General features: G+C 39.9%; 1 protein-coding gene across 1 annotated transcript in view; it reads left to right on the forward strand.

Moving 5' to 3' along the window:
• Positions 1-7,090: 7,090 nt before the first annotated feature.
• LOC104023792 (bifunctional heparan sulfate N-deacetylase/N-sulfotransferase 3) overlaps positions 7,091-25,196 on the forward strand; it is a 65,176-nt gene continuing 47,070 nt past the window's right edge. Inside the window, exon 1 of the mRNA XM_075708762.1 lies at positions 7,091-8,071. Coding sequence (XP_075564877.1) covers positions 7,091-8,071 — 981 coding nt within the window. The remainder of the gene's footprint in view (positions 8,072-25,196) is intronic.

Genomic DNA, 25,196 nt, shown 5'->3' on the forward strand with positions numbered 1-25,196 from the left:
CTTGGGGGGGAAAAGAGAGGGGAAGGCATGGGGTACAGGCATGGACGAGAGAATGTTTATCTTAAAGACCTTGAGCAAATCATGTAGTCTTTAGACAGTGAGGTTTCTGCAAGTGCTGAAAAATAATAGCGTTTCCCTCAGAAAAATTGTATGAGATGTAATGTGTTTTAAGATCTTTTGGTGGAAAGTGTTGTGTGAAGGTAAAGCAGTAATTTGAAGACCAAACCCAACTTCTGTACTCTGTTACTTCCAAGCTTTCTTTTAAAGTATTTTAAAATACCGTATATTTAATCTTTATAAATATCTTTTAATGACAAATTCTGATGCGCGGATTCCTGCCCTGTAAGGTTCTCTAGTAACGCGTGAAGCAATACAGCATGGAGCTAAGGGTAACGTAGGTACAACAGAAACTGAAAACTGCCTGCCCCAAGGACTTGAAAAAGCCTGTCTGCCTACCAGAATTGTTGTCTGCCTAAGCCATTCCCTTTTTTTTTTTAAACACCTAGGAGAGAATGTGAGCCCTTTAAGAGTCACACATTACAGGGTTTGTTATCCGATGCTAAAGGGTCTCGATGGCTTCCCTCGACAGTTCATGTCTCATATCACCGTCTTTTCAAGTTGAAAATGTCTTCTTAATATGCAGTCATAAGATCTCATTCTCAGCCTGGATTTGCTTGCCTGACTTATCGCTGCTTCAATACTTTTGTCAGTAGAATAATGTTGTAAGTAGAGGTACTCAGTATTTGGAGACCAGTTTCATATTTTCATAATTGATTTAAAAAGCTGAGCACTACTATCCATCCCAGGTGTGGTTGTTTTCAAATGCACTTTGCTGCTTCCTCCCATGTTATTTGTATATGCAAAGATTTCCATTTTAGTAACACTAATGTAATGACTTCAGAATATTTCCTTTAAGGCCATATTTCATAGTGGCTGGCCAAAGCAGACTTGTATGTTCAAAGCAATGAAATAGCATTCTAAACAGTTTAGCTTTAAATGCCTGTATTAATATTCTGAACAATTTGGTCCATTCTTCATTTAAAACTCATCCTTCATTTAATATATCAGGAGTATGTTGCTAGCGCTGTGGTAACATCCAGTTTGGTAAAGAAAAGAATGAGAATATAATGACGGGGATTATTAGAAGAGGAGAAAAAGATTTAAAAATACGTCCAGGTATCTGTAACCAAACAAATGTAATATTGCTGAATAATATTGATGACTAATCAATCCTGAACTTGCTCCATTTTTTGGCAGTTCTTGATGAAAAGGATTTTTGTTACCCTTTAACAGTATTTTGTCTCTATATAAATATAACACAACTTTATTGTTTCTTTATTGTTTCTAATCAAGGGTCACAGTAAACAGTTGCCTTTGCACAGGCGTGATGTAAGAATGAACCACATTTTTTTTTTTATTGGGCTTTGAAAAATGTGATTTGAGAGCAATTTCTCACTTGGTTGAGGATATTTTAGCTCAGCTCATTGTTTTACTCTTGATAGTTTTTAACGCAACTGGGTTCAAGAAGAATGTTTCTTGTAGTTTTAAGAATCTCACTGATTAGTAGATTTTTTTTTTAATTATTGTATGCAGTTTTATGTGTCTGTCTTTATGTGGGTGTCCTATTTGAGCATCTGTTCATTACTGTATGATGATGTGAAGCTGGAATTGATATAATTTGAGGGATTTTGGTTTTTTTTTTTTTAGTTCTAGAAAATCTAAATACTAATTATGAAATTGAATGGTCAGAACCACAGTTCTTTTCAACTACTGAGTCCAGCAAATAGTATATTTCTGCCATGCAGAAAAGCCTGTCATACAAAGCCCATGGAAAGGAGCTGTGCGCACCATGAAAATCTCAGTGCAAAAAACACACCAAGGAGGGCACAGTGCTTGTGGGGTTGCCATGACACTCGCAGAGCAGAGGCTGTCGGCGGCCGCCCAGGACTCTCAGCCCAGGGACTGGCTTCCAGGCTGACTGCAAAGGCTTCTGGGGAAGCTGCTTTGGTATTTACTACATGAATTTTACTGCTAGAAAACACAAATATCAAGACTTATGATTTCATGTTCTTACTGCATCTCATTAGTAGGCTAAGTCCCCAGCCAGCATCGTCTCACGTAAGTACTTCCATTAGGGTTATTGTGCTGAAATGATTTATAGAAGCCAAGAATTTGGTCATTTATGCTTAGCAATGAAACAACAAACTAAAGAAAGCTGCAAATGGTAGGAACTCACCAGACTCCTTGTGGTGCCTTTCAGCTCTCTTGAGTTCATTGGTATTTGTTCTCCGATCAGTGCTACCTTGCTAGTGAATTAAAAAAAAACCCAAAACCAAATCAAACAAACCCACAGGTGATCTCTATTCTAATGCATCTGTTTCATGCTAGCTGTCTGAAGATACCTCTAATTGTGACTGCCCAGCAGTACTGCTCAGAATTGTAAATCTTCCAATTAGTAAGGTGATACTTATTTCCTGTACCCACAAGATTTTCATGTGAGCTAGTCCTGGGCTGCAGAAAACACTTCTAGAGTAGATGAGAATGATGTTGAGCCTTGTTGTATTCAGAATAAAATGCGAAACTTATGTCCGTGACTCGGCTTTCTCTTAGCAAGATCGTTTCCTCCATAGTGAGTCCACAAGTTAAGAACAGAATTCTAAATATTCAAAGATGCTAATTTTCACATTAAGGAGGCATTTTGATACCTCATACTTGGAACAACAGAGGTAAAAGGTTCTGGTCCAAGTTTTCAGATGGTGGCATGAAAATGCAAAATTCTGTAGGAGATCCCATGCAGATTCTTCTAAAATAATAAGGTTCAAGATACGGAACAATAAGGCAGCTTTTATTGCTTCGGATGATGGAAAAATACCATACAAATTATTTTCTAAGTAAAACTTATTTCAGCATCACCTTTGTGGAACATTGGATTCGTACAATGTCTGACACCCGTTTTCAAGTGCTCTGAGATATAGGTGGGACCATATCCTCCTTCCATTGAACTCCACGTGACTCCACTGAAATTAATGAGCTAAGACTGCTGATGTTATCTGTGGATCTTTTTCATGGTTTTTCACTGAAATAATACTAACAAGCTTGAACTCTTGTGAAGAGTTTCTAGACTCTTTGATTTTTTTTCTTTTTTTCTTTAAGGCTTTTTCTTATACCTGGAATTTTTTTTTTATTGCAGTTCAAGCTATGATGGCTTCTTCTTTTGTAGAATCTTGTATTTTTTTTGTCATGAAAGTAAGACTTCATAAGTACTGTCCTGTTCTGAAATGCTGCTTCTGATGGCTTACCCTCTGTTGGTATGTTCTGAATTACGCCCTTTGTCTGGTTTTACTGTTGGAAGTGAAAGCGGGCAAGGACCCTAAGCCCGTTCTCCCTGAAGCCATGTCTAAAGTTGTGATAAAGGTCACGATAGTAGTCTTGATAGGTCCCACAGTGTGTTGTGGGTGATGCACCCCGAAGACCTTTATACCACTGTCAAGTTCGGTGCATGATGACTTATTTTAGCATGGTGCTGTAAGATGCCAGTGGAATACCTAGCAAGTACTGTTGCTCAGAGTAAAAATGCTGCTGTTCCTCTAGGAAAGCAACTGTACTTTGTCAAGGCTTTGAAACTGTTTTGATATTATTAAATGCGTGTTCTCTTTGTGTGTTTTCTTTTTTTCTGTGTTCTTTTGAACTCTTGCCGTGCAAAACAGTCCTTAAATAAGTGAAAAGTATATAAGCATCAAGCTGATTCAAGAGAGCACGCAATTAAAACTTGCGCCTTATTCTGTTCCATTCCCCTTCTTTCCTGTCTCCAGTGGTGAGGATGCTGAGTCCGGCTGCGTCCTTCTGGGTCTTGGAGAATTCCTCATTCCTCAGAGTCAAACCTCGCATCTGTCTTGGCATTTCCATCCACTCCTCCTTACAGCTGCACTCTGTAGCCCCAGGAGGTACCTGCAATTAGGAGCTAAGGATAAAATGACAGAGGTTTTCTTGAAGAAAATACAGGTTTCTGGGCTGGCTCCAGATTTTCTCCGCCATGGAACAACATTAGGAACTGTGTCCTGGCTGCAAACGTTTCAAGTGCTCCTGCTGCTTACTTTAGCAGCCCTTGGGTTGCAACCCGTCTGTTAATATCTCATTCAGACAACTCTGTCTAATCCACCCTTTCTTGCCATGAGCTTAGGTCGCTGAAATTTTTTCCTGCTCCAGGCAGGATTCTCAGGTTCAGATGACTGTCAGAAGGATAGGCTGGTAAAGAAAGAAACTTCTAAATCGTGCTGCTGGGAACTTCTCTCAACAGGACTTTGGTGGTTCCTGTCAGAAGAATAGGGGTATTTTAGGGCTGTGTTAGAGGAGCTTGGGGCTAAAGAGGCAGACAAGCATTGTGCTTGTTGGTTGTGTGGTGGCTGACTTTGTCATTCAAAGAAGTGATTCCTTGTACTTTTGTCAGCAAGAGTTCCGCTTTGCAGGCTTGCGTCTTTTCTGTGTAAACCAGGCCTGAGCTCTATGTGGGGTAAGCCAGCCAGGTCTGTGGTTACTGAAGATAAGTAGGGGTATGTACAGCTTTTCTACAGAATGCAGTAAGTATCAATTTTATCTACTAAAATTATGAGTTTATTGGCATTCAGGCAGCTGGATTGGAAATGCAAAATGAAAAGAATCCTTTGTGCGCATAATGAAAAATCATCTGTCTGGAAACATCTCTCTGGTTTTAGTCATTCAGGATGGAGCTGCTTCTTTGTCATCTGACTTCTTACTGTATTAAATACCTCTTTTCTGCTATCTCAACTGATATTCTTGAAGCTAGTATGATAAGGATCGGACATCTCAATACTTAAAAATATTCTTTGAGTTCTTCTAAAGATACTTTCAGATTGTCATTCGGTCTTTATGCATTCTCTTAACTTCTTTTCAGATACATGCCTCTGGAAACTGAGAAACTGGGATTATGTTATTTTTGTCTAGCACTGATTAATGAGCCTATATGCCTGGGTGAAAGGCAAGTCTCCTGTCTAAAAGCTATGTGCAAGTCTTTGTGCAGCTGCAGGTAAGGTTCAAAGCTGGGTGTAAGTCCACCCAGAACAGAAAGGGTTAATATACCTGTATCTGTGGGCAGAAGGTGAAGAAAGCAGAATATATCCAGAAAGCAGGCTTAGCTGGTGAGATGCAGGTTTGAAGGGAATCTTAATTATGAGTGAGACAGCTTACATACGCTTACTCTTGGTGCTTAATTTTGGTGATTTGATAAATAGGATGGCATGTAGTTTCTTTCTATCCCCTTATCTCATTTTCCTACTCATTTATTTTTTCACTTTGTGCTCATCATGGCACTGGGAGGAACAATCTTTGGGATTTAATTAAAAGTTGTGCAAGTTACATAGGTGCTGTTAAGTACATCATATTTTTTAACTTTTTTGAAAGCCTGGAGTGAAAGGCCGCCTTCTTTACAATGGGGGGAGGAGCTCTTGTCAAGTGGTTGAGTAGCCCAAGTACATGCCATGCTGTTTGGTTTTGTCTGTTGGTTGGTTGTTGTTTTGGTTTTTTTAAATGCCTTTTTCCCCCCTTTATTAATATGTAATTAATCTTTTATATACTTCAGTTTGTTTTGGATCAGAAGCTGACCTTATTTCTTCTATTATCTGCTCCCTGATTCAGTACTGAAGGTTGTCAGCCATTCTAGGAATCAAAATCTGTAATGAAAACCCAATAAACCTTAGAAAGTACAAAACATGGGATAGAGCTTGAGTAAATATCATTTGTTATCATGATCTCTCAAGAAAATGTAATTGTTTCTGTCAGTCTGTACAGAAAAGTTCATATTTTATATCGGTTGTACTTCTGGAGCTTCTTGGTATTCACTTTTTAAGCCCTACTTTTTTTTTTTTTTTAAACTGAGCATGGAAGGATTAAGCACTCATTAACGTTACACACGGAGCTTATCCTAGTCCCATTTGCAAATGGGAATGGATGTGTACTACATTGTGAAGTTACAATAGCATATTCTAGATCTTCATACCCGTAGCATTTTTCAAAATCTGCTTTCAACCTTCCTTTATAACTTATGGTACTTGATTATTTTATGTTTGTCACATCATTCAGTTGTTTTACTAGAAACTTTTGACAGCAATTGTACTGTTGGCTTGAAAAATGACTGCTTTCCTTAGGTACAAGTTAAAGCATAAGTATATCCTTAGGTGATCTGCCTCTTAAGTTAGCTTGTGATTTATTACTCTCTTTCCTCAAATTTAAGAGCTGGATTATTTTATGCCTTTTTTAATACAAAGAAGTAGAAAGTGCTTCCAACAATTTGCAAAACAGTACACAGTCCAGTAAAATGCTATCTCTTTACTTCTAATGTTGCAGGAAAAAGTGTAGTTTTGTTTTTAAAATCCTCCTGTAATACACGTAATATAGAATAAATCGGTATGTATGTATGTATGCAACAGGTAAAATGTGCATGTTTTGTTAAGAACTTCTTGGTTCTTCAAAAATTAATGTAAGACAGAATTTGGTTAATTGTGTAGACTGATGTTCCCCCAGGGGTAGAAGGAGGAAGGTTGTAAATTTTCTTCAATGTTTAGGTTGTCAGCGGTTGTCTACTTGGGAGTTAACTTTTATCTTTGGGTAAAAAAACTTTCAGAAAAACAGTCAGTTCTTTGCCGCCGTATCTTGCTTTTCAGTGCCTCCTCTGTGTGCCCTCTTTTACTTGATCCTCTGGGGTAAGGAGCCTGTGAGATTGAGAGACATTCAAATGCACATGGCAACTAGTGGGAGCAGGAAGAAACAATGCTACTACTGCAAAATTTCAAAAAGAAACTATCAAAGCTTTGATCTATGCATTCCCAAACTTCTGTTTAGCAGTGATTTCTTTGCTCACCATTAGTTTAAGTGTGAAGATACTTCACAAGTGTGATGCCTCAATTAAGTCTCTGATTTTCTTTTCTTCTAGACTATACCTTCTGTAAAGCTTTGTGGAAGATAGATGTGTGTGCTGCAATGGTGACATAAATATTTCAGAGGACTGGAACAAGTTGTTGAGAATCTGTTTGTTTTTAATGCTGCTGTCGAGAACAATTTAAGGCAAGTAAACAACATGAGTTTTATCATGAAACTTCACAGACATTTTCAAAGAACAGTTATTTTGCTGGCCACTTTTTGTATGGTGAGCATAGTTATTTCTGCGTACTACTTGTATAATGGCTACAAACAGGAAAATGAACTTTCTGAAATCTCTTCAGAAGTGGAATGTGGTGATCTTCAACTGTTACCATACAAGCTGATGGAGATGAAGACCATGAAGCCTGTTGATCCCCTGAGGACAGATCTTGTAGTGCTGGTGTTTGTGGAAAGTCAGTACTCAACACTAGGCCAAGATATAATAACTATTTTAGAATCTAGCAGATTTCAGTTTCACATTGAGATTGCACCTGGGAAGGGTGACCTCCCAGTGCTCATAGACAAAAATAAAGGCAAATACGCTCTCATAGTATACGAAAATATTCTAAAGTATGTGAATATGGACTCTTGGAACAGAGGCCTTCTAGATAAGTACTGTATAGAATATGGCGTAGGTGTTATTGGATTTCACAAAGGCAATGAGAACAGCTTGCAGAGCTTTCAGTTGAAGGGCTTTCCTTTCCATGTCCACAGCAATCTGGGTATTAAGGACTGTTGCATTAACCCTCATTCCCCACTGCTCCATGTGACTAAATCTTCTAAGCTTGAGAAAGGTCCCTTGCTTGGAAATGACTGGGCGGTTTTCCAGATTAATCATACAGCTTATCAACCAGTGATATTTGCAAAAGTCAAGGCACCAGAAAACCTTTCACCACCTGCTGCTAAAAGTGCTCTCCATGCCACAGTAATTCATGACCTGGGGCTCCATGATGGGATTCAACGAGTCCTTTTCGGCAATAACTTGAATTTTTGGCTGCACAAGCTGATTTTCATAGATGCCGTCTCTTTCCTGTCTGGAAAGAAGCTCAGACTGTCCTTGGATAGGTACATTCTGGTTGACATAGATGACATCTTCGTTGGGAAGGAGGGAACAAGAATGAACACCAACGATGTACAGGTAAAGTATGCGCACAAACTAATGGTCATTACAGCAAAGTGCCATTCTTTTTTAATCTTAAAGTGAACAGTTATTAATAGTTGGAACTCACGGAGGATGCAGACCCGTAAGTAGCAATGCATACTGTTTGGGCCTTGAGAGAGAAGCCAGTCTGCCTGGCTTTGAGTAGTCACTGATTCCAGGTGTAGCAGTTCCTTCAACCTCCAGGCTGGAGGAGAGTCCATGCAGTGTCACTTGTACCTGTATTAGAAAAGAATGTAAGATAAGCCGACTCACTGGTTACTATCACTTGTTTTCTCTCAAGTGACACGCCAGTCCCTGCTAAGTTCTATAAACGGCTTGGGGGGCACCTCTGAATTCCGTTCCCGTTATATATGGAAAATAGTCTCCCAAAAGGAAATTAGAGACAACCAGTTGCTAAGTAACTGATAAAGAAAAGGGGGTAAGAGCAGTAGTGTTTTCACACACACCGCACCCCACCCAACGCACACAATTCTAAACGTAATTGCAGTGTTTAACTCTCTAGTCTGATGATAGCTTCTATCTATGCACATGCTTCAGTGACATTTGAAAACATCACAGGACTTCAGGGCTGGACCCAAGAGCTATTCGTATGTAATGTGCACATTGCTAGTCTTACAAGCAGGAGGTAAATGTGGTGAGCAAAAGTAAATGTCAACATAAATTTTGAAGAATAGACTGGATTATTAGCTGTTTGAAATAGGTTTCAGATGTCAGGAGTGGGTTGCGGTATTTCACCTTTCTTATCGCTGTTTTATGGCTCTTGCTTGCAAGCGAGGTTTGTGTTAATACTGGTCTTAAAAGCTTGTTCTGTTGCTAAATGACTTGACAATTTCGATTTTAACATTTTAAGCTGTACATTCCTGAAGGTCATTTTTCACTCTCTATCGTGCTGTTCGAGTGAGGTGGTAGTTAAGGGTCAGTAGGAGTAACATCTTAACGTTATTTCTTGCTGTATACCTCGCTTGCTTTTTGTGAAGAGTGTTGTTAGAAAGTGGGTAGTTAGAGATCACCTTGCAAAACTCATACTTGGTCTGGAAGCTAAAAATCTCTAAGATGCTGATTGTTGCCCTGTTTGTGCTAAAAATAAGGGAGAATGTTTTGTTAGAACTTTTATAATGGAAAGAGGAACTGGAAAAAGGAAAGGCAATGACAGCACTGCATGCAGTTGATGGTCATCTTTGTTTTATTTTTAACTAGGTTTTTGGTTTTTTCAGTGTTAATATATTTGTCAAGCTGCAGCAACTCTGCATGTATTGCTTCATTAAACAAAAAGGTTTGAACTTGTAGTTACACTTTAATTTGCTTTAAAATTGCAGCGTACGCACTTTTCCAAAACATTCTCTGCACATGCAATTATAAAAAAGATATACCTCCTAGATAAGTAGGTGTTTTCCTTATGCAAACAAATTGCATGGGAGAGAGTGGGAATAAAGGTGAAACTCAATAAATGCAGTTTCTGTGTAGAACATGATGGCAGCATTTGAGTTAGGTGGGTGAGCGTGCTTTGAGAATCTCCTAAGTGCAAACTCAAATTGCAGGAAAGAAAGAAAGTCTGACCCCCATCACTGGCAAAACTCGTTGTTCTGCAGAAGCAGCAGTTTCTGGTAGCAAGATATGTAACATAAAGCCTGAATAAATCTCTCGCTGGGTTATGCAGTAGCAGTTTGAAACAGTATGTTTTGTATTGTTTCTCTTTGTGAGTGACACCTTAGGATTGTCATTTTAGGATGTTAGGATGATCAATTGCCAGAATTACTTAGCAGAAGCAGGAGGCTATTGAGACAAATTTGATTAAAGCGGATACAAAAGGATAAGCTGTGTTGTTTTGGGAGAATAATTTGCAGTATGTCAGAATGTTATCTTCCCAAAATAAAACTGTCAAATTAAATAGAAATAATATCAAAGTGGAAATAACTTCTAAGTAGGATAATTTCATTTATACAGAACCGTGTTCTGAAACAGTGGAATCTGAAAAAGTGTTCCCTTCTGATTCTTCATCTACTTAAAGTTAAAATGTTCTATTAAACATGTTGTTAGGGCTGTCAGATGCAATGCATCTTCATTACTATTAATATCAAAGGAGTTATCCTCTGTGGCACAATGACATGTGGAAGGAATGAAATAAAATCAATTTGCGGTAGTTGAAAATCCATTATTGTAAAGTATATTTGTGGATAAATGACATCCTATTAAACAGGAGTGTTTTACTGAGTTCTGCTGCATTGACTGTGACAGAATTGTGTGCTGTAAGTGTGAAAATAGCTTGCTAAATGTAGACTATGTATAATTTCGGTACGCAAGATTATCTCATTTCTGCTAAGCTTACATTTTAAATACTAGCAATATAGCATTGGGTGTAATGCTTTTTTGTGTTTTAATTTCGTTTGACATGTCTCCTACTTAATAATTTCTGGATATGCTCACATCTGGTAGGACTGTGAGCTTGCTGAGAGTAAGGTGAATGTTGCTCCACGTGCTCTATTAATGCAAAGTAACCTAAAACACTTCAGAAAGCTCTGAACATCCAGAGAACTTCTAGGATCAGTTCTGCCCATTCCTCTGGATAGGACGGCGTTCAGAAACTGGAGGGTTAATGCAGAACTGATAGCAAAAATAATCACTCATTAATGATTCACTGCCTGACTCAAGAAGGCAGCATTTGTTGGGTCTTCTGAGACAAAAAAGACTTCTCTAAGTGCACAGAGAACCTAGATTCACTTTAGAAGGGCTGATTCATTAAGCCCCTGAAGTTCAGGCACAAGTTAGGTGAGCAAGTCAAAAAGCTATGTCTGTACTGTTTTTTCTTTGTAAGAGTTTAAACAGAGGGACAGCACAACAAAAGATATCATGTAGGACTGAAGAAGTACAGGGTGGTTGTTACATTGCAATTCGCAGAACCGCAGAATGGCTGAGGTTGGAAGGCTCCTCTGGAGGTCATCTGGTCCAACCCCTCTGCTCAAGCAGGACCGTGTCCAGGCACCTGTTGACTGCCTCCAAGGAGGGAGATCCTGATTGCATGTGAGATCAGGTTTTCAAGAGAATTTCTTCTTCAGATACCTAAATGAGATTTGCAAAGTGGCTAGAACAGTTAATATTTGGACGTTAGGCTAGACTGCCCTCTTCTTTAAAGTCTGTGAATTGGAGTTGAGTGCTTACAAAAATTGCTATCGTAAGGTTAAGTGGTAATTTTTTATCAGTATTATATATTGACCTCAGAAGAGGTCAAGTCAAAAGCAAGCCCTCTACAATGAGTGTCTTTGCCCCATCTTTAGAGGTGTAGAAGTGGTGGTACTTCAGCTTGAGTATCTATAGTGTCAGGGACACAAGTGTAAAGAGCCCTTCTGAAAATCTTTTGACAGAATTTATCAACCTAAATCCTGTAAAAGTAATAAATGGTTTGTTTTATTAAACAAGTTTATTCTAGTTTGGCCACAGCTTCTTCAGTGAAGAAAAAAAAAAACCCACCACTTGGTGCGGGGAACCAACTTGAAACTGTACTTCAGATTTCTAGGCTACCTGATTGTTACGGATTTGCCTGTCACTGTATAAAATCGGGACTGATAGAACATAGTTCTTCAATGTAGCATACTGAGTAGCTGTCACTGTGCATCAACAATAACCATCCATCTTCATATTTATTTACTTTATCTTCCTCTGGTATAATAGAAATAATGGAAGAGAACATTTTCGTAGTCTAATTGCTTCCCACTTTGAAAATAAGCTTGGTAATGTCATCTCAACATTCATTTTTCAGTAACTTTTTTTCTCTCCTAATGTCTGTCAGGCAGGAGGGACCATTATGCTGTGACAATGTTATATTTTATTTTCCTTGTGTCTTTTAGAAGACTAAGAGCCTGTGCAGTACAAATAATTCATTTAAATGGACATACAGAGAAAATCTATCTAGATATCCACAGAGTAAGTTTATCTTAATAGATCATGATTGTCCTGGCTGATGGTCTACTAATTTAATATCTTTTTTTGTTACAGTTACTCTTTGTGAAATTTTTTATGACTACAAAGCATTGAGATTTTTCCAAGGGAAAAGTGGCTGATAAGAGGAGGAAAACTAAATAGGATTTTTTTCCCCTATTGACAGTATGTGCAGTGCTGGCGGTCTAGGCAATAAGTTGGTCTGCCTTTTCCTTCATTTCCTCAATACACACACTGTCTTTGTTTCCGTGAGAGTTGATCACATTTTCAAAATGAAAAATTAGAACACTGTGAAATTATTTTTTCCAAAGAATTAGCTGTGTGATCTCCTCTTGACCGTCTTGTCCTTTGTGTGCTTTTTCAAAAGAGACTTTTTGAATTGAAGTCAGGATGGGGATCTCTTCACTTTCTTCATATAAGGCTAACCTTTTTCTACACTTACAACTATTCTTTTATAATTGCCAAGGACAAAGCTTCATATTAACCATATCCATTATTGGGAGAGGGATGACAGATCTTTTTTTCTTGTTCTGTTTTGTGAGTGCTTAGGCAATGTGTCTGTTAGTATGTGTTCATTGAAATGGGCCATGCAAGCTTGAATCTGCAGTCTTCCGGCATGAGAGCCATTGAAGAACTGGACAACAAGAGCTATCCCCTTTGTGCATCATCTGTGCCAAACAGCGTTCTGATAATGGAGAGGGTTTAGCCAGAAAGAATAAATTTGTAGTACTTGAGTCTCCTTCACTTGCACAGTCTGTCATCTTGCCCGGATTTTGAGGTCTATAATGTAGGCATCTATATTGGAGCTAGTCTTCTAACTTCCCATGGCAGACAACACAGAAAAATAGCTCATCTTAGCCCGGCGCTGGTTAAGTGAATTGCACTTTAAAAGTATGGATTTGTTTCTGTTGTTCGTAAAATGCTTCTAGAGTGACTAAGATCGAATATAAACATTTGCATTTGGTCAGATCAGTCTTCTTCCATGTTCCAAAGCCAGGGCTGTCACTTTTTTGTTATTTCCATAGTGCATTGGTGGCCTAATCTTTCATTTAATATAATCTAATTTTGTTTAATAACAGATTTCTTCCCTAAGAGCTAATTGTTTATTCACTATATTACAAATTCATCCACATTAGTCAGCACAGCTTAAATTACTACAGTTGTTTAAAACCCATTAAGTGTCTTTTCACCCTGTGTAGCATATGTGGAAGGAAATCAGAACCTCCCGTGGTAAAGTATACCGCTTGGATATAAAATTAAAAAATACAGCAACATATCTTTTCAATTACTCTTGTATAGGAATGACCTAAATATTTGCCTCAGAAGAGAGGCTTAGATATATTTTGTGTTAAGGCAGAATGGCCAAAAGGTGCCAGAAAGTCTGAACTGTCAAGGCACAGGATGGTTCCTGTCACAGGAGGAAGTCTAATTCTGTAAGTTAATTGCTTCTTTATCTGTAGGATCACGTAGAAGGTTATCAGTGAAGAAATGATATATCTGTCATCGAATGTTTCGGTTGCAGAACCACCAGAGATACTCACATCTGTTCAGTTGCACTGAGCCGTAAATCTTTCCTTTGGGGAGATTCAAAAAATCTTTTTAATCACCTCTTTAAATGACATAATGAATTAACTATTAAGAACTTGTGTTCTGATAAATCGTTTTACATTCCCAATCCATTAGCCATAGTACCTTTATGCTGTTCTTCAATGTGCTTACTGTGCGTATACATATATTCTTCCTTAATTTGAGCTGGAGCTCCTAAGGTGTTTTATGTTGACTTGGCTGAAATAATAACTTAAAAGTACATTCTGTACTTAAAAAGAGGCAAAGAAAAGGAATATTATTATCTGTGATGTTTCTGTAGCTGTCTGATGCCCTAGGAAGACAGATTTAACTTCTTGAGTGAATTGTTTCCAGTACGGTAGTGTGGAATATTATGCACTGTGAGGCAGAAGAAATTAGAATTAGATCTCAGAACAAAAATATAACTTTAAATCAAGTTATAAAAATGGTTTTATATATTTTATGGGCTGCTACCAGCATATAGAATGCTTTACCAGTCATCTTAACATTTAACTTCTAAAAGCAATTTGGTTTATGTAGCAACTTCTGTGAATTTTAATCTGTTAAGATTGATACAACTGCTGCTTGGTACAGCCCAGCTTTCGTTCTTAAAAGGAGTGTATTGATGTTTGAAACAGAAAGCTGGATAAAAGTCTTCGACCAGAGGAGGATGGCTGCAGAGGGATAATGGGGATGCAGGAGACCTGGCTCTGCCACGGGTACAACACGTTTGGGACTGCCAGGGCAATGCTGGGAAGTGCACGTGTGCTTCCCCCTCCTGTTCTGCACCTGCGTAGAGTTAGATACAACCAAACCCCGTGGACTAAGCTTGACACCAAGATTAATTTTACAGCTTATCCATGGTGTATGAAGACAAAAACCTTGCTCGGTGACTGTGTGTCTAGTAATAGGCAAGTTCTGCGTTGTGGCTCGGTGGACTGCCAGGCAAGGAGAGGAGGCTGCCTTTTTTGGGTGTTCAAATGCCCCTGCTCCGTGCTTTGTGTTGATACGCGTATAGGTATTACATGTGGGAAGGACTGCGGTTCAGAGGTGTTCGCACGCACAACACTGCCTGCCTCCCTGGGGCTATGGGATGAGCACGGCCCTCCGTTGGGAATCTGTAAAGAGGGTGTGTATGTCAAACAGCAGCGCTGGCATGCTCCTCTGTAGCTACGCAAGAAACCGTACTTGTGCCACAACGGTAACTACACTTACCCATTCTTACTAGTTGGCTCAGCTGTGCACGTGGTTCATCTGTGCAATACTTCTCAGGCCGCTGTGTATCTAAGCCATCTTGTTCTGCATTGAAAATGGGAAAGAAAGTGAACGCTGATGGACCAGTGGATGTTCTTCCTAGCACAGAGTTGATTCCTGTTAGTTCCTGTTTTAAGTGTGAGGAGGCTTATAGTGCCAGCGCTGTGTCTGTTATGAGGAAACCAAATTTCAGTCTTCATTCCTGTTCATTCAGTGTTTTCCGTTAATTCTGCATTTGCTGGAATTCATGGCTTGGCTTGGTTGGTTTGTCGGTGGTGCATTGGAGTTGTTTTTCTGAAAAATCAGGTTTTGGAAAAATTAAGCAGTTGGATGTGGTAGTCCTTAGTTCTGTTGAACCTAGGAGAGTCATCAGGTCCTGGACATAGAATTTTCCGACTGATGCAATTTTGCAGTACTGATGTGCTGCAGCCTTTGAGGCCTTTAGCAAAACAGTTTAAGTTTTATTGTTAAGGAGGATAATATTCTATGTATCCACTTTCCTACTTGTTTATGCATCTGGGCCTAAAAGACGCCAAGTATTTCCTATTCCAAACAAATCCAGTGGAAATTCTGCACGTTCACAAGTGCGCACAGTCTGCACTTCAGAAGTGTCTCGCATGGCAGGGTTGGGTCAGGAGAGCGGTACTGCCCCGTGCTCCCTCATTTGTACTCATCGACTGCTAAGGAACTTAACTGCTGAGTGCAGAGTTCTCTGGAGCGTTAAGACAAAAGATAGCTCAGAAGGACAAGGCAGATCACTAATCATAGAGTTGTTTATAGCGATTTTTTTTTTTTTCCTCTTCTGTTTACTTTGCAATGCTGGAATAACAGAATATCTTTTTTTTTTTAATTTAAAAGTTGTGACACTATACACTTTCGTGCAAATCTAAATTTTGAAATGGTGGTTTTTCAAGGATTGTGGCATCTCTTCCTGTTACGAATTCAGTGGCAGGGAACTAAGAGAAGAGAAATGCATCTCAGTTGCAGCTTTTTTATTGTCAAAAGAGGCTGCAGAAACTGCTTCTCGGCATGGTGAATCCCAGGAGACCTTTGAGGACAATGGGAATGATTTGCTTTAAGCTCTTCTGCCCCAGGACCAGATTTGAGTGTTGGTTACACACTCCCTGGTCCTTGGTCTGTTTTCATGGTAGAACCAAAGGAAGGAAATCATGGCTTCTGTGAATCCACTGTTGACTTCCTAAATAAGTAGGTGTGCACTGTGGATGCAGTCATCTACATCTTTCCAGAAAATTACAGTTGTTGTTTTGGGATTTTTTTTTTTGCATTTTTTAATTCCCCATATTTCTCTGTGGTGGTGAATACTGTGCTATCCTTAGGCTGAATGAACTCCCTTACCAATGGTGTCTGCCTTTTGTATTCAGATTCCTGTTCTCAATGGAGCTGTGTGATATAAGAGCTATTTTATTTCAAACTTAAGCAATTATGCTCACCTGAGATTGAGTCGGCTGTTTCTGCTTTTTCCCTTGACTTAGTTTATTATGCAGAGGCATCTTTACACTTGAGCATAAGGGTTCCCTTCCAAAGAAATCCATGCAAATGCTTATGTCCACCCGGTGTGCCAGCCTTCAGTGATCATTTTTGGTTCACAGCCATGTAGTTAGCAAGTTCTGTCTTCCCCCCTCTCTTCAGAAACTTGTATTTTCAGAATGTATGGGAATATTTTCATGGATGAGATGAAAATGCATGTGATTCTGCAGACTTTGAGTATTGTCAACATAACCTAAGCTCGGCTCTGTTTGGGTTGATCCATCTGGCTGTGAAAGCAAAGCCTGCCGTTCCGAAATTTATGGAGTAAGTGAAATGTGTGTCGAGACATATTGAAACCTTGGTGTGCATTGTGAGATGTTCAAATCTACTTGATAATTTGTCTCCATTGAAAAAGCTTTTTCAAAGTTTCAAGCATTTTAAAAGCTGCCCGTTGTTGTTCACTGAGTAACAACGTTCAGAGAGCAAAAGACAGAAGGAAGTTGAGGGAAGGCACTTGCTGGGCGTAGATGTTACAAAGCTAATGCACCAGACCTGGAGCAGGGTTCTAGCTCTGTGGCATGCCTGGAGGCACGATTGAGAAAGGTTGTGTGCTGCAACCGCTTTCCAGCCTCCTGGCAGTGTATCCCTCAGCTGTCCTGTCAGTCCCTCTCCTTAGATTGCAAGTTCTCGTGGTCAGAGGCTCGTTGTGTTCTGTGCTTTTTGTTCAAAAAGCACTTTGAAGATACAAATAATAATAATGCAGCTACAGCTTACCACAGAGCTGTACAGATTCATCACATACCAGCAGCTGCTGCAAGATTTATCCTGGGCTGTTTCAGATGACAGGTGAGCCATCCAATTTCTGCTGCTAACGGAATTGAATAAAATTTTCACGACCAACAAATAAAAACACACTGCAGACAGATCTAGAAATCAAAGCAATTAACTGTAAAACATGATGCCAGAATTGGGCCTACCTCCTTCCTGATCTTCGGTCACATCAAGAAGGCACAGTCTGGCAAAAAGAGAAAAATGAGGGTAGAAGTGGGACTCTATTTCATTAGTTTCTTTTACAATGCAGCTGCATGGAAAGTGTCCTTTCTTCTTACCTGTTCAGTCTGGAAGAAGTCAATGCAACTACATGACTGATTCTTGGGGATTACACTTACAAAACAAAGTAAAAGCAAAGCAGTTCATTGCCAGTGTGTATCTAATCTCTCATGGAATAACAGTGCCCTATCTATTTCCAATTCCAGTTTCTTTCCCTGTGCAAACTTCAACACTTCTATAGGGTGGAAGTGTTAGTCCCTATTTAAAAATTATGTTTGACAGAGCATGAAAACCTTGTGACCAATTTTTAAAAAAATTTGCTCTTTAGGAGATTCCTTCTGATATGTTGCAGTCCTGGAGATGAGTTAGTAGTGCTCCTTAAAATGTAGTTTCATATCTGGAATAAATCATAAATTAAATACCATTTTATATTGCAAAAATTACACTACAGTACATTTGAAAACACAGATAGTGGAGAGGACAAATAAAAAGCCTGCGACTGTGCAGAGTAAGGCACCATGGATTCATTCCAACCCAAGTACATTCATTTGACGGAGGCACTGCCATGCTATACAGAGTTAACGGGTTAGGGCTGGGAACACCGGCTGCATTTTTGTGGAGCCAATAAGCCACGCAGCTCTGTATCAAGCTCCCATTCACTTGCCCTTTCAGTGGTAGCACTCCTGGGAATAACCCAAGTGTCTGCTCCCATTTTAAAGTGAACTTGGACTAAAGATAACTCAGTTGCCTTTGGTAGAACTCTAATGGAACTGAGGAACTGGAATCCTGAAAATGTCCTTAAAAAAAGATGAATACTAAAATATACCTGAGTTTGTAATGTAAGCTGGTTTGAAATTTAAGCTGACTATATGAAAAATACCATTTTAGATCAGGAAAGTATTTCATCTTACTGACTGAGGAGGTTTCTAGAATATTGTGCTCAGTTCTGCACCACTTAATCAGAAATACTTAAGAGCGTCCTTAGAGACACCAGAATAGCCAGGAAATGTCTGAGCAAAAAAATGAAAAAATAAAGGCTAAAGAATTCAGTAAGTCATGATGACCAAAGCAGAAAGCAATAGGCTGCAGATGTCTGCAAGGTATAAACAGTGAGGATGGATAAAATTATTTAATGTAAGGCACAGAGGTATTTAAGTGTAGGCTGAATAGCCAATGAAAGTGGCAGAATAGAGGCTAATATCCAAAAGGAAGTAAAAGGATTATGTAAGTCTTTAAAAATTAGATTTGGCACAAGGGTATGAAATATGCGGTTGGAAGGAATATAATATTGGCAGGGAATTTGTACTAAGATGTATTCTCAGTCTTTTACAGTATAATCAAATGCAGAGCTCAGTTTGGGTTCTTGTGTGGTGGTTTGAGTCTGCAAGTGTAGAATTTGGCCAGCTGGGATATTTGTCTACATAGATCTTTCTGTAATCTTGTCTTTTAGAAATGCAAACACCCATGGAAAAACAGGAAAGGTGTGTATTAATGCTTCTAACAAAAGCATCCTCCCGTGTTTCACTGAAGTTTTGGGGTTTTTTTCTGCTGAATTATATCCCTTAGACTAGGTACTATGTAGGAGTCAATGAAACTGTCCAAATTTTTATTAACTTGAAGTTCTTACCATGTCTTTTCTGTGTTGACTACATATAATCATAAAAAATATGGCTTCAGAAAAGAGTTATATCTGTTATTTTATGCAAGCTTGTCTTGCCTGCTTTCTATTTCTGTCATTTCTTTGATACGGATGCTGATGTAGCAGGGGAATTTCATTTCGCAACTTTAGAACTACTCATAAAGAGAAGGAAAAAAAGAAATATTTGTGACCCTTAGCTGGTGAGCAGCTGTTTCTGACCTGGAGCTTTCAGGCAGAAAGAGAAAATGAAAATCTTTTTGGTCAAAGATTTTTTTCTGTCAATAAAGGTGGAGCATAGGGAGAAAAAGAGCTTTTGGTATGTCTCAGCTCACCCCAAACATAGGGACAAAGGTAGATAGATATTTTTAATCGGATAGACTATGAAGAGAAGCACAGGAATCTTTTCAGGTCTATTAGGAGGACAAAAAAAAACCAAACCCAAACCAAAACAAACTAAGAAACATTTGTGGATGGATTGTGTCATCGGTGTGTTGCCCAGCCTGTAGAGTAGCCAGTTGATTTAACATGCCAGTGATGTGGTAACTCTGTGCTTCACTAAACAGGGAGAGCAAACAGCTCTATTGTGTTTTTTGTATAACTTAGAAGGTTTGAGTCTTTTATTAGCGCTTTATTTGTTCTCTAATATGTAAAACTAAGCATTAGCACAAATATTGTGCTTGCCTAGAAGCTTTAGTCTTACTGGGGGCAGGGGGGGAAGTATATAAGAAGTGAACAAACGCCAAAGTGTTTCTCTTTGATTGGTACCAATGTTTTAGACATAGCTTGTAGTTTCTAATATTTCTTTCAAGCTGCCTGAATAGCAGCTTGTTATACCTTGGTCTGTGGACTTGAGTTTTCCTGTGATCACTTAACAGATTTGTATTGTAATTGTAGCCGCTGTTACTCAGCGATCACTTTCTAAATGCTGGAAAAATACCGTAAAAATTTGAACGCTTTGACTTTTGTGTGCTCTGGAAAAACAGATAAATACCACCCACCACTGAGCTGTGATCATCTATATAATGATGTAGACAAAACTTTGAAATCTTGTTTATTTAATATTCTGCTGAGCAGGAAGCGCAGGCTTCAGGGCTTGCAGGGACAGGTGAGTCTTAGTTTACCCAGGGTTGGGCACTGAGGTCCAGAGAGTACTTGACACTGAAGAAAAAAATAAGACTGAAGTTTTTTCAGAAGGCCATATTCACAGAATGTTGGAGTTTGATGTATACAACAGACACACCCCATTTTTACTTTGATTTCCTAAAGAAGTTGGGTATTTTTAATGTCCCTGTTTGCCTTTGTCAGTCCAGCATTAAACTGAAAGAGGCTAGATTTAGATTGCACATAAGGAATTTTTTACGATGAGGGTGGTGAGACTGGAACAGGTTGCCCAGAGAAGTTGTGGAGGCCCCATCCCTGGAAGCGTTCAAGGCCAGATTGGATGGGGCTCTCAGCAACCTGGCCTAGTGAAAGACGTCCCTGCCCATGGACTAGATGATCTTGGAAGGCTCCTTCCAACCCAAACCATTCTGTGAACCTTCGATCAATCTAATGACGTTTGAACCTGCTGGCCAGCTTCGGTCCAACGTGACAGATATGGGCAGCTCTCAAAGACAGTTAAATTCCTGCTGGCGTTCTGGAGTTCAGCGTGGGGTAAGGCATGTACGCAAAGCAGCGCTGGCGCTGAAGCAGAGGTTTCAGAGTGAGCTCTGCATTTATCCTTCACTTCGACCCGCCCCCGGCTAATCCGTGCGCTGTGCCTTGGAGCAAGCGGTAGCATATACTGTCCCTTTTTCATCTAGACAGGGAGTGTGGGGCAGAGTGGGAAGGGAAGGAGGTGCTTTGGAGACGTAATGGGGAGGGTAGGTCCTAGGCAGCAGCGTGAAAGGGAGTGCAGGCTCTTGCACTGTGGGAATAGCAATTTGGGAAACAGATTTATAGGGAACTAGGTTTTATGGAGCAAATTTCTTGGTTTGTAGGCAGGCCATGGGTGTAAAGGTAAAGCTGAAATCTAAATTGCATCTCTAAAAGCGTTGACATTTTGGACAGAGCGATGTAGCCACTGACAAACTCATCAGAGTGGCGCAGCTGTAGTGACGCAGCTGCAGCTTCTTGTGCATTCACGTGAGGCCACCGTGGTCTCTGCTGCTGAGAGATTAGGCCTAGAAGTTCTTCCAGTGTTGAACCTTCTAGATGTTTTCATCATTCAGTGGCTGCACAGAGCCACACGTTGCCAGCGGCGGGGTAAAAGGGCCCGAAGCGGCAGAGCCAGGCAGGGCGCGGTGGGTAGGGCAGCAGGGGCTTGGCTGCAGCGGAAGCTTGTGGCCAGCCCGTGCGGCCGAAGGCTGTCTCGCTTGGAGAGTAGCCCTTGTGCTCCAGCCAAACTCCGCTTGCTGTGCGGGTTGGCCGTAGTGAAACCTAGAGCTGGAGCTGGCGTGTCAGGAAGCGTTAAATAAGAAGCAAATGTGCTGTTAATGAATGAATGTACTAAGAGCTCGGATAATATCCTCTGTTCTTTCTGAGCTGGGTGACTGTAAAATATACGCACCGTTAGACTGAATAACCATGCCGTTGTTTTAACTTCTGTGACAAAGTATTGCGCGTCCTACCTAACAAGTTCGGAAGCTGTAAAAGTGTGGGCTGTCTAATGAGGGGGTGCAGAGGTATAAATGCTTTGCACCTGAGGTTATTGATTGAACCTGAGTTTTTTGAGGCCTAACATTTACTGGTAGCTAGACAAGTGTCTACATGAATCAGTGAAGAACGCTTACAATTTTTTTTTACTGCTGATGGGGTGCAATGGAGACAGCCTAAGTGGGCCCAGCAAAGTGGCGCAGAACTGGAGCAGGACCTGAACTCCTCTGTCACCCCGAGAGATGGCCTGTCGTGCTCGGAGCCGAGGCAGCTGCGCGGCGGCTGTGCGTGCTTCGCGGTACGGCTACCTCAGCGCTTGGCGTTGTGGCTGGCAAACCTCAGTTTCCTGCTGTACTGGCTCGTCAGCAGTCACCAGATTGTAAGAACTTATCTGGATAAATATGAAGACATTCTAAATGCATTTGAGAGTCACTTTTAGTTTGAGTTCAGTTATACTCTGAGAACTTACCTCTTCGTACTTGGTGTTTCATAAGCAGATAAAGTGTTAGGCAAAAATGCAAGAACAACAACTTTTCTGTTGAATTCTGTCTGACCAAAATCCAGGGGAAAAATATATGCTGCAGTAGGGTGTTAGCTCTATTTCAGTTGGCCTGGGGGGTTTTTTTGACCTTTTTAATTAAAAGAAATGCAGGATTTTATTTCTGTTAACTGCAGAATAATGAGATCATTTAGCTGTTTAGTAATAGTAACCTCTTTCATCAAAGTACAGTTTAATTAAGAGCTAATAATGCAGAATTTCATATAGAATCCTGAAAACAGCACACTAATTACTTTACTTTATTAAATAGTATTTGCACCAAGTATTTAAAACCTTCAACTTACCTTGCCATAATTAGCTTATTCTCATTAGCTGCTATCTCAGCCTCCAAGAAGTGAGGAGCTGGTGAAGGAAGTTAGAAATATTTCTTAAATCTCTTGGTTGTACAAATGATTTACCTAGATGAAAGAGCCTCATTACTTGAAAATGTGTAATTGGACCATCATTATGATCGTTATTGTATGTGATACTAAAAAAACCTCCAAAGGAAGACCCAGTAACATTCAAACAGTGTGTTCTGATGAAAAAACCTTTGATTGAAATCTTTTGAGACAATGTTTTCCAAAGTGGCTACTTATATTTTTAGTATCCTTTAGTGGACCTCAAATTCAGGTACCTAGTTACAGCATCTGTACGCATACAGTTGTGGCTCCTGACTTTTTTGAAAATCGGGTCCAGTGTGTCTTATATTGGACATTGAAAAACCAAGATGCACCTAACTGGGCTCCAGCCTGATATCTCATCTTACTGACGCTTCAAAGAGAAGCTGGGTTACCCGGTTAATGGTGCTTACTGAATTTATTGAAAAGACCCATACTGACTACTTCAACTGGTGAGTATGGGCCTTAATATTATAGGAAGTCAGGTAAGATACCCAGGCAAATGGATCTGACAAACAGTCCAAATTAATCCAAGCAATCAACGGGAGCTTTGCCTGTCCTGCACGTTAAAGAGTCAGGCTCCAGGGCATCCCTGTTTGATAATTTAAAAACACAATTGCTGCAGGTAGAATCTAGCTGTCAGTAAACTACACTAATTTTTAAGTAACTGAAGCCAGGTACTTTGTTTTGTCTGCAAGGAATTTTAGCACACATTTTCTGGTTTAAATTCTACCATGTTACATGGCCCTTTGTAAATAGGCATCCTGCTGGCATGTGGTACTCTTGAACTGTTACGTCTTTTGAAGGACTTGGTAGACTTCTCAAAATCCATGTTTTTAATTGAGAGAATAATTGTCTTCAGCTCGCATGGAATCTGGTATTTTATAAATGTGAACGTACATATTGTCAGCAGTTTAGCTTTTCCATCCTGTTTCATCGGTCTTTCTATTTTTGCCGGATTGTGTGCTCTTGGACACCTTGCCTCCACCAAACTGTAGAGCAGTGTCCTTTCCCCACTTACACAGTTTAGGGTCTGTTTATAATTTATGGTCTCTGCCGGCTAAACACTTTGCAGAAAAAGCTGAAGATTTTCTTTGTTTTTTACTCTTGCCCTCTCTGTAGCATCAGCTTTAAGAGAGTGCACAGTCAAAGAAAATTTAAGTATTCTTCTCCTTGTGTCTGAAGCATATTCAAAATATTTTTTCAGATACACCCAGTATACCCAAAGCAATTATTCTTTCTCCTGCATAGATTAAATGTTTATGGTAATGGGTGTCAAAATGCTAATCTTGGAAATCCAGAAAGAATAGATGTTGCATTTTAATGATGTTCCAAAATACATAATTTATCATGAGGGAAACATTTTTCCTCAGATGCAAAATAGTCTGTCTAACAAAATAATGATTACCAGCCATTTGGGATAGACTTTCATTGAGGCTGTCTTCTGTTTCTTCTTGCCATGCTGCCTCCAAACACCCCAAATTCTTGTTCGCTGCCTTCCCATCCCCGATTGCTGCCACAGCTTCTTGAATGCCTGCCATCACGATCTCAGTGCTTCTCACTTTCAGGCCCTTACCACGCGGTTGCTACGTTTCTTGTGGATCCCCACTGCTCGCTCCCCCCCCCAGCTCTCCTTTCCCTAGGCAGTGCGTCCCCCTCCTGCCTTTTCTGCCAGCAACCTCAGCAGTGCCAGGACCCACCTGGGACTGATGGTCAGGCGCGGCTTGCTGGCCTGGCCCCTGTTCTGTGCCGCACCGCGCCACGGATTGCCTCGAACGTTGGGTGCTTCGGTAGTGCTTCTAAGCTTAGGGACTGGTAAGTGAAACATGATAAAGCTAACCCCAACATATATCTGGGAAATTCCAAATACTGATTGTTGAACTCTGAACAGAAGCACAGTGCTCTAAAATTCGTAATTTTTGTGTGCGTCATAAATGCAAACTTCAGTCATGTATATGTTATGTTCCTCAACTCTTTCCATTTCCTCCCCAGCCCTCTTTTTTTTTTTTTTTTTTTAACTTACAAGAAAGTGAATTTGCAATGTGGATAGAAACTTCAGAACAGGTCAGGTTCTGCAGAAGGGGAAGTTCGAGGGAGGCAGGTGGTGTGCGTGTACCTGCGCAGGCAGCTCCAGTTGCAGGACTCTCTTCTCAGAGCATGGATCTGCTCAGGAAGGGCAAAATGATGTCACAAAAAGTGCAAAGTAAAAGGACATCACATCAGTTACAGCTCATTAAACTCCTATATTAAGAACTCCACTCAGAAGTTAAAATGGTTTTAGTTCTGTTTCTTCCCTCTCTTGCAGGGATTAAACTAAAGAGGAAATATGGCACAGAAAATTAAAGCTACTTCTGCGTAAGAGCTCCCATAAAGGGGCTTCGTGCGCTTAACTGATGTGCTTTCACATTACACTTTCTGTTAATTTGTTTTACCTTTTCAGAAGGTCCTTGCCTTTTAAAGAGCCAGTACGGCATTAGAAGTTTTCCTCAAAAGCAAAGTAATTCCTGATTTAATGGCTCCTTTGATAGTATTGTTAGACACCAAATATTAAAGCAAGTATTGAGAGATGACATCTGCTTCCTGAAAAAAGGGGGAGGA

The sequence above is a fragment of the Pelecanus crispus genome, chromosome 4 (genome assembly GCF_030463565.1).
Source record: "Pelecanus crispus isolate bPelCri1 chromosome 4, bPelCri1.pri, whole genome shotgun sequence".
Lineage (NCBI taxonomy): Eukaryota > Metazoa > Chordata > Aves > Pelecaniformes > Pelecanidae > Pelecanus > Pelecanus crispus.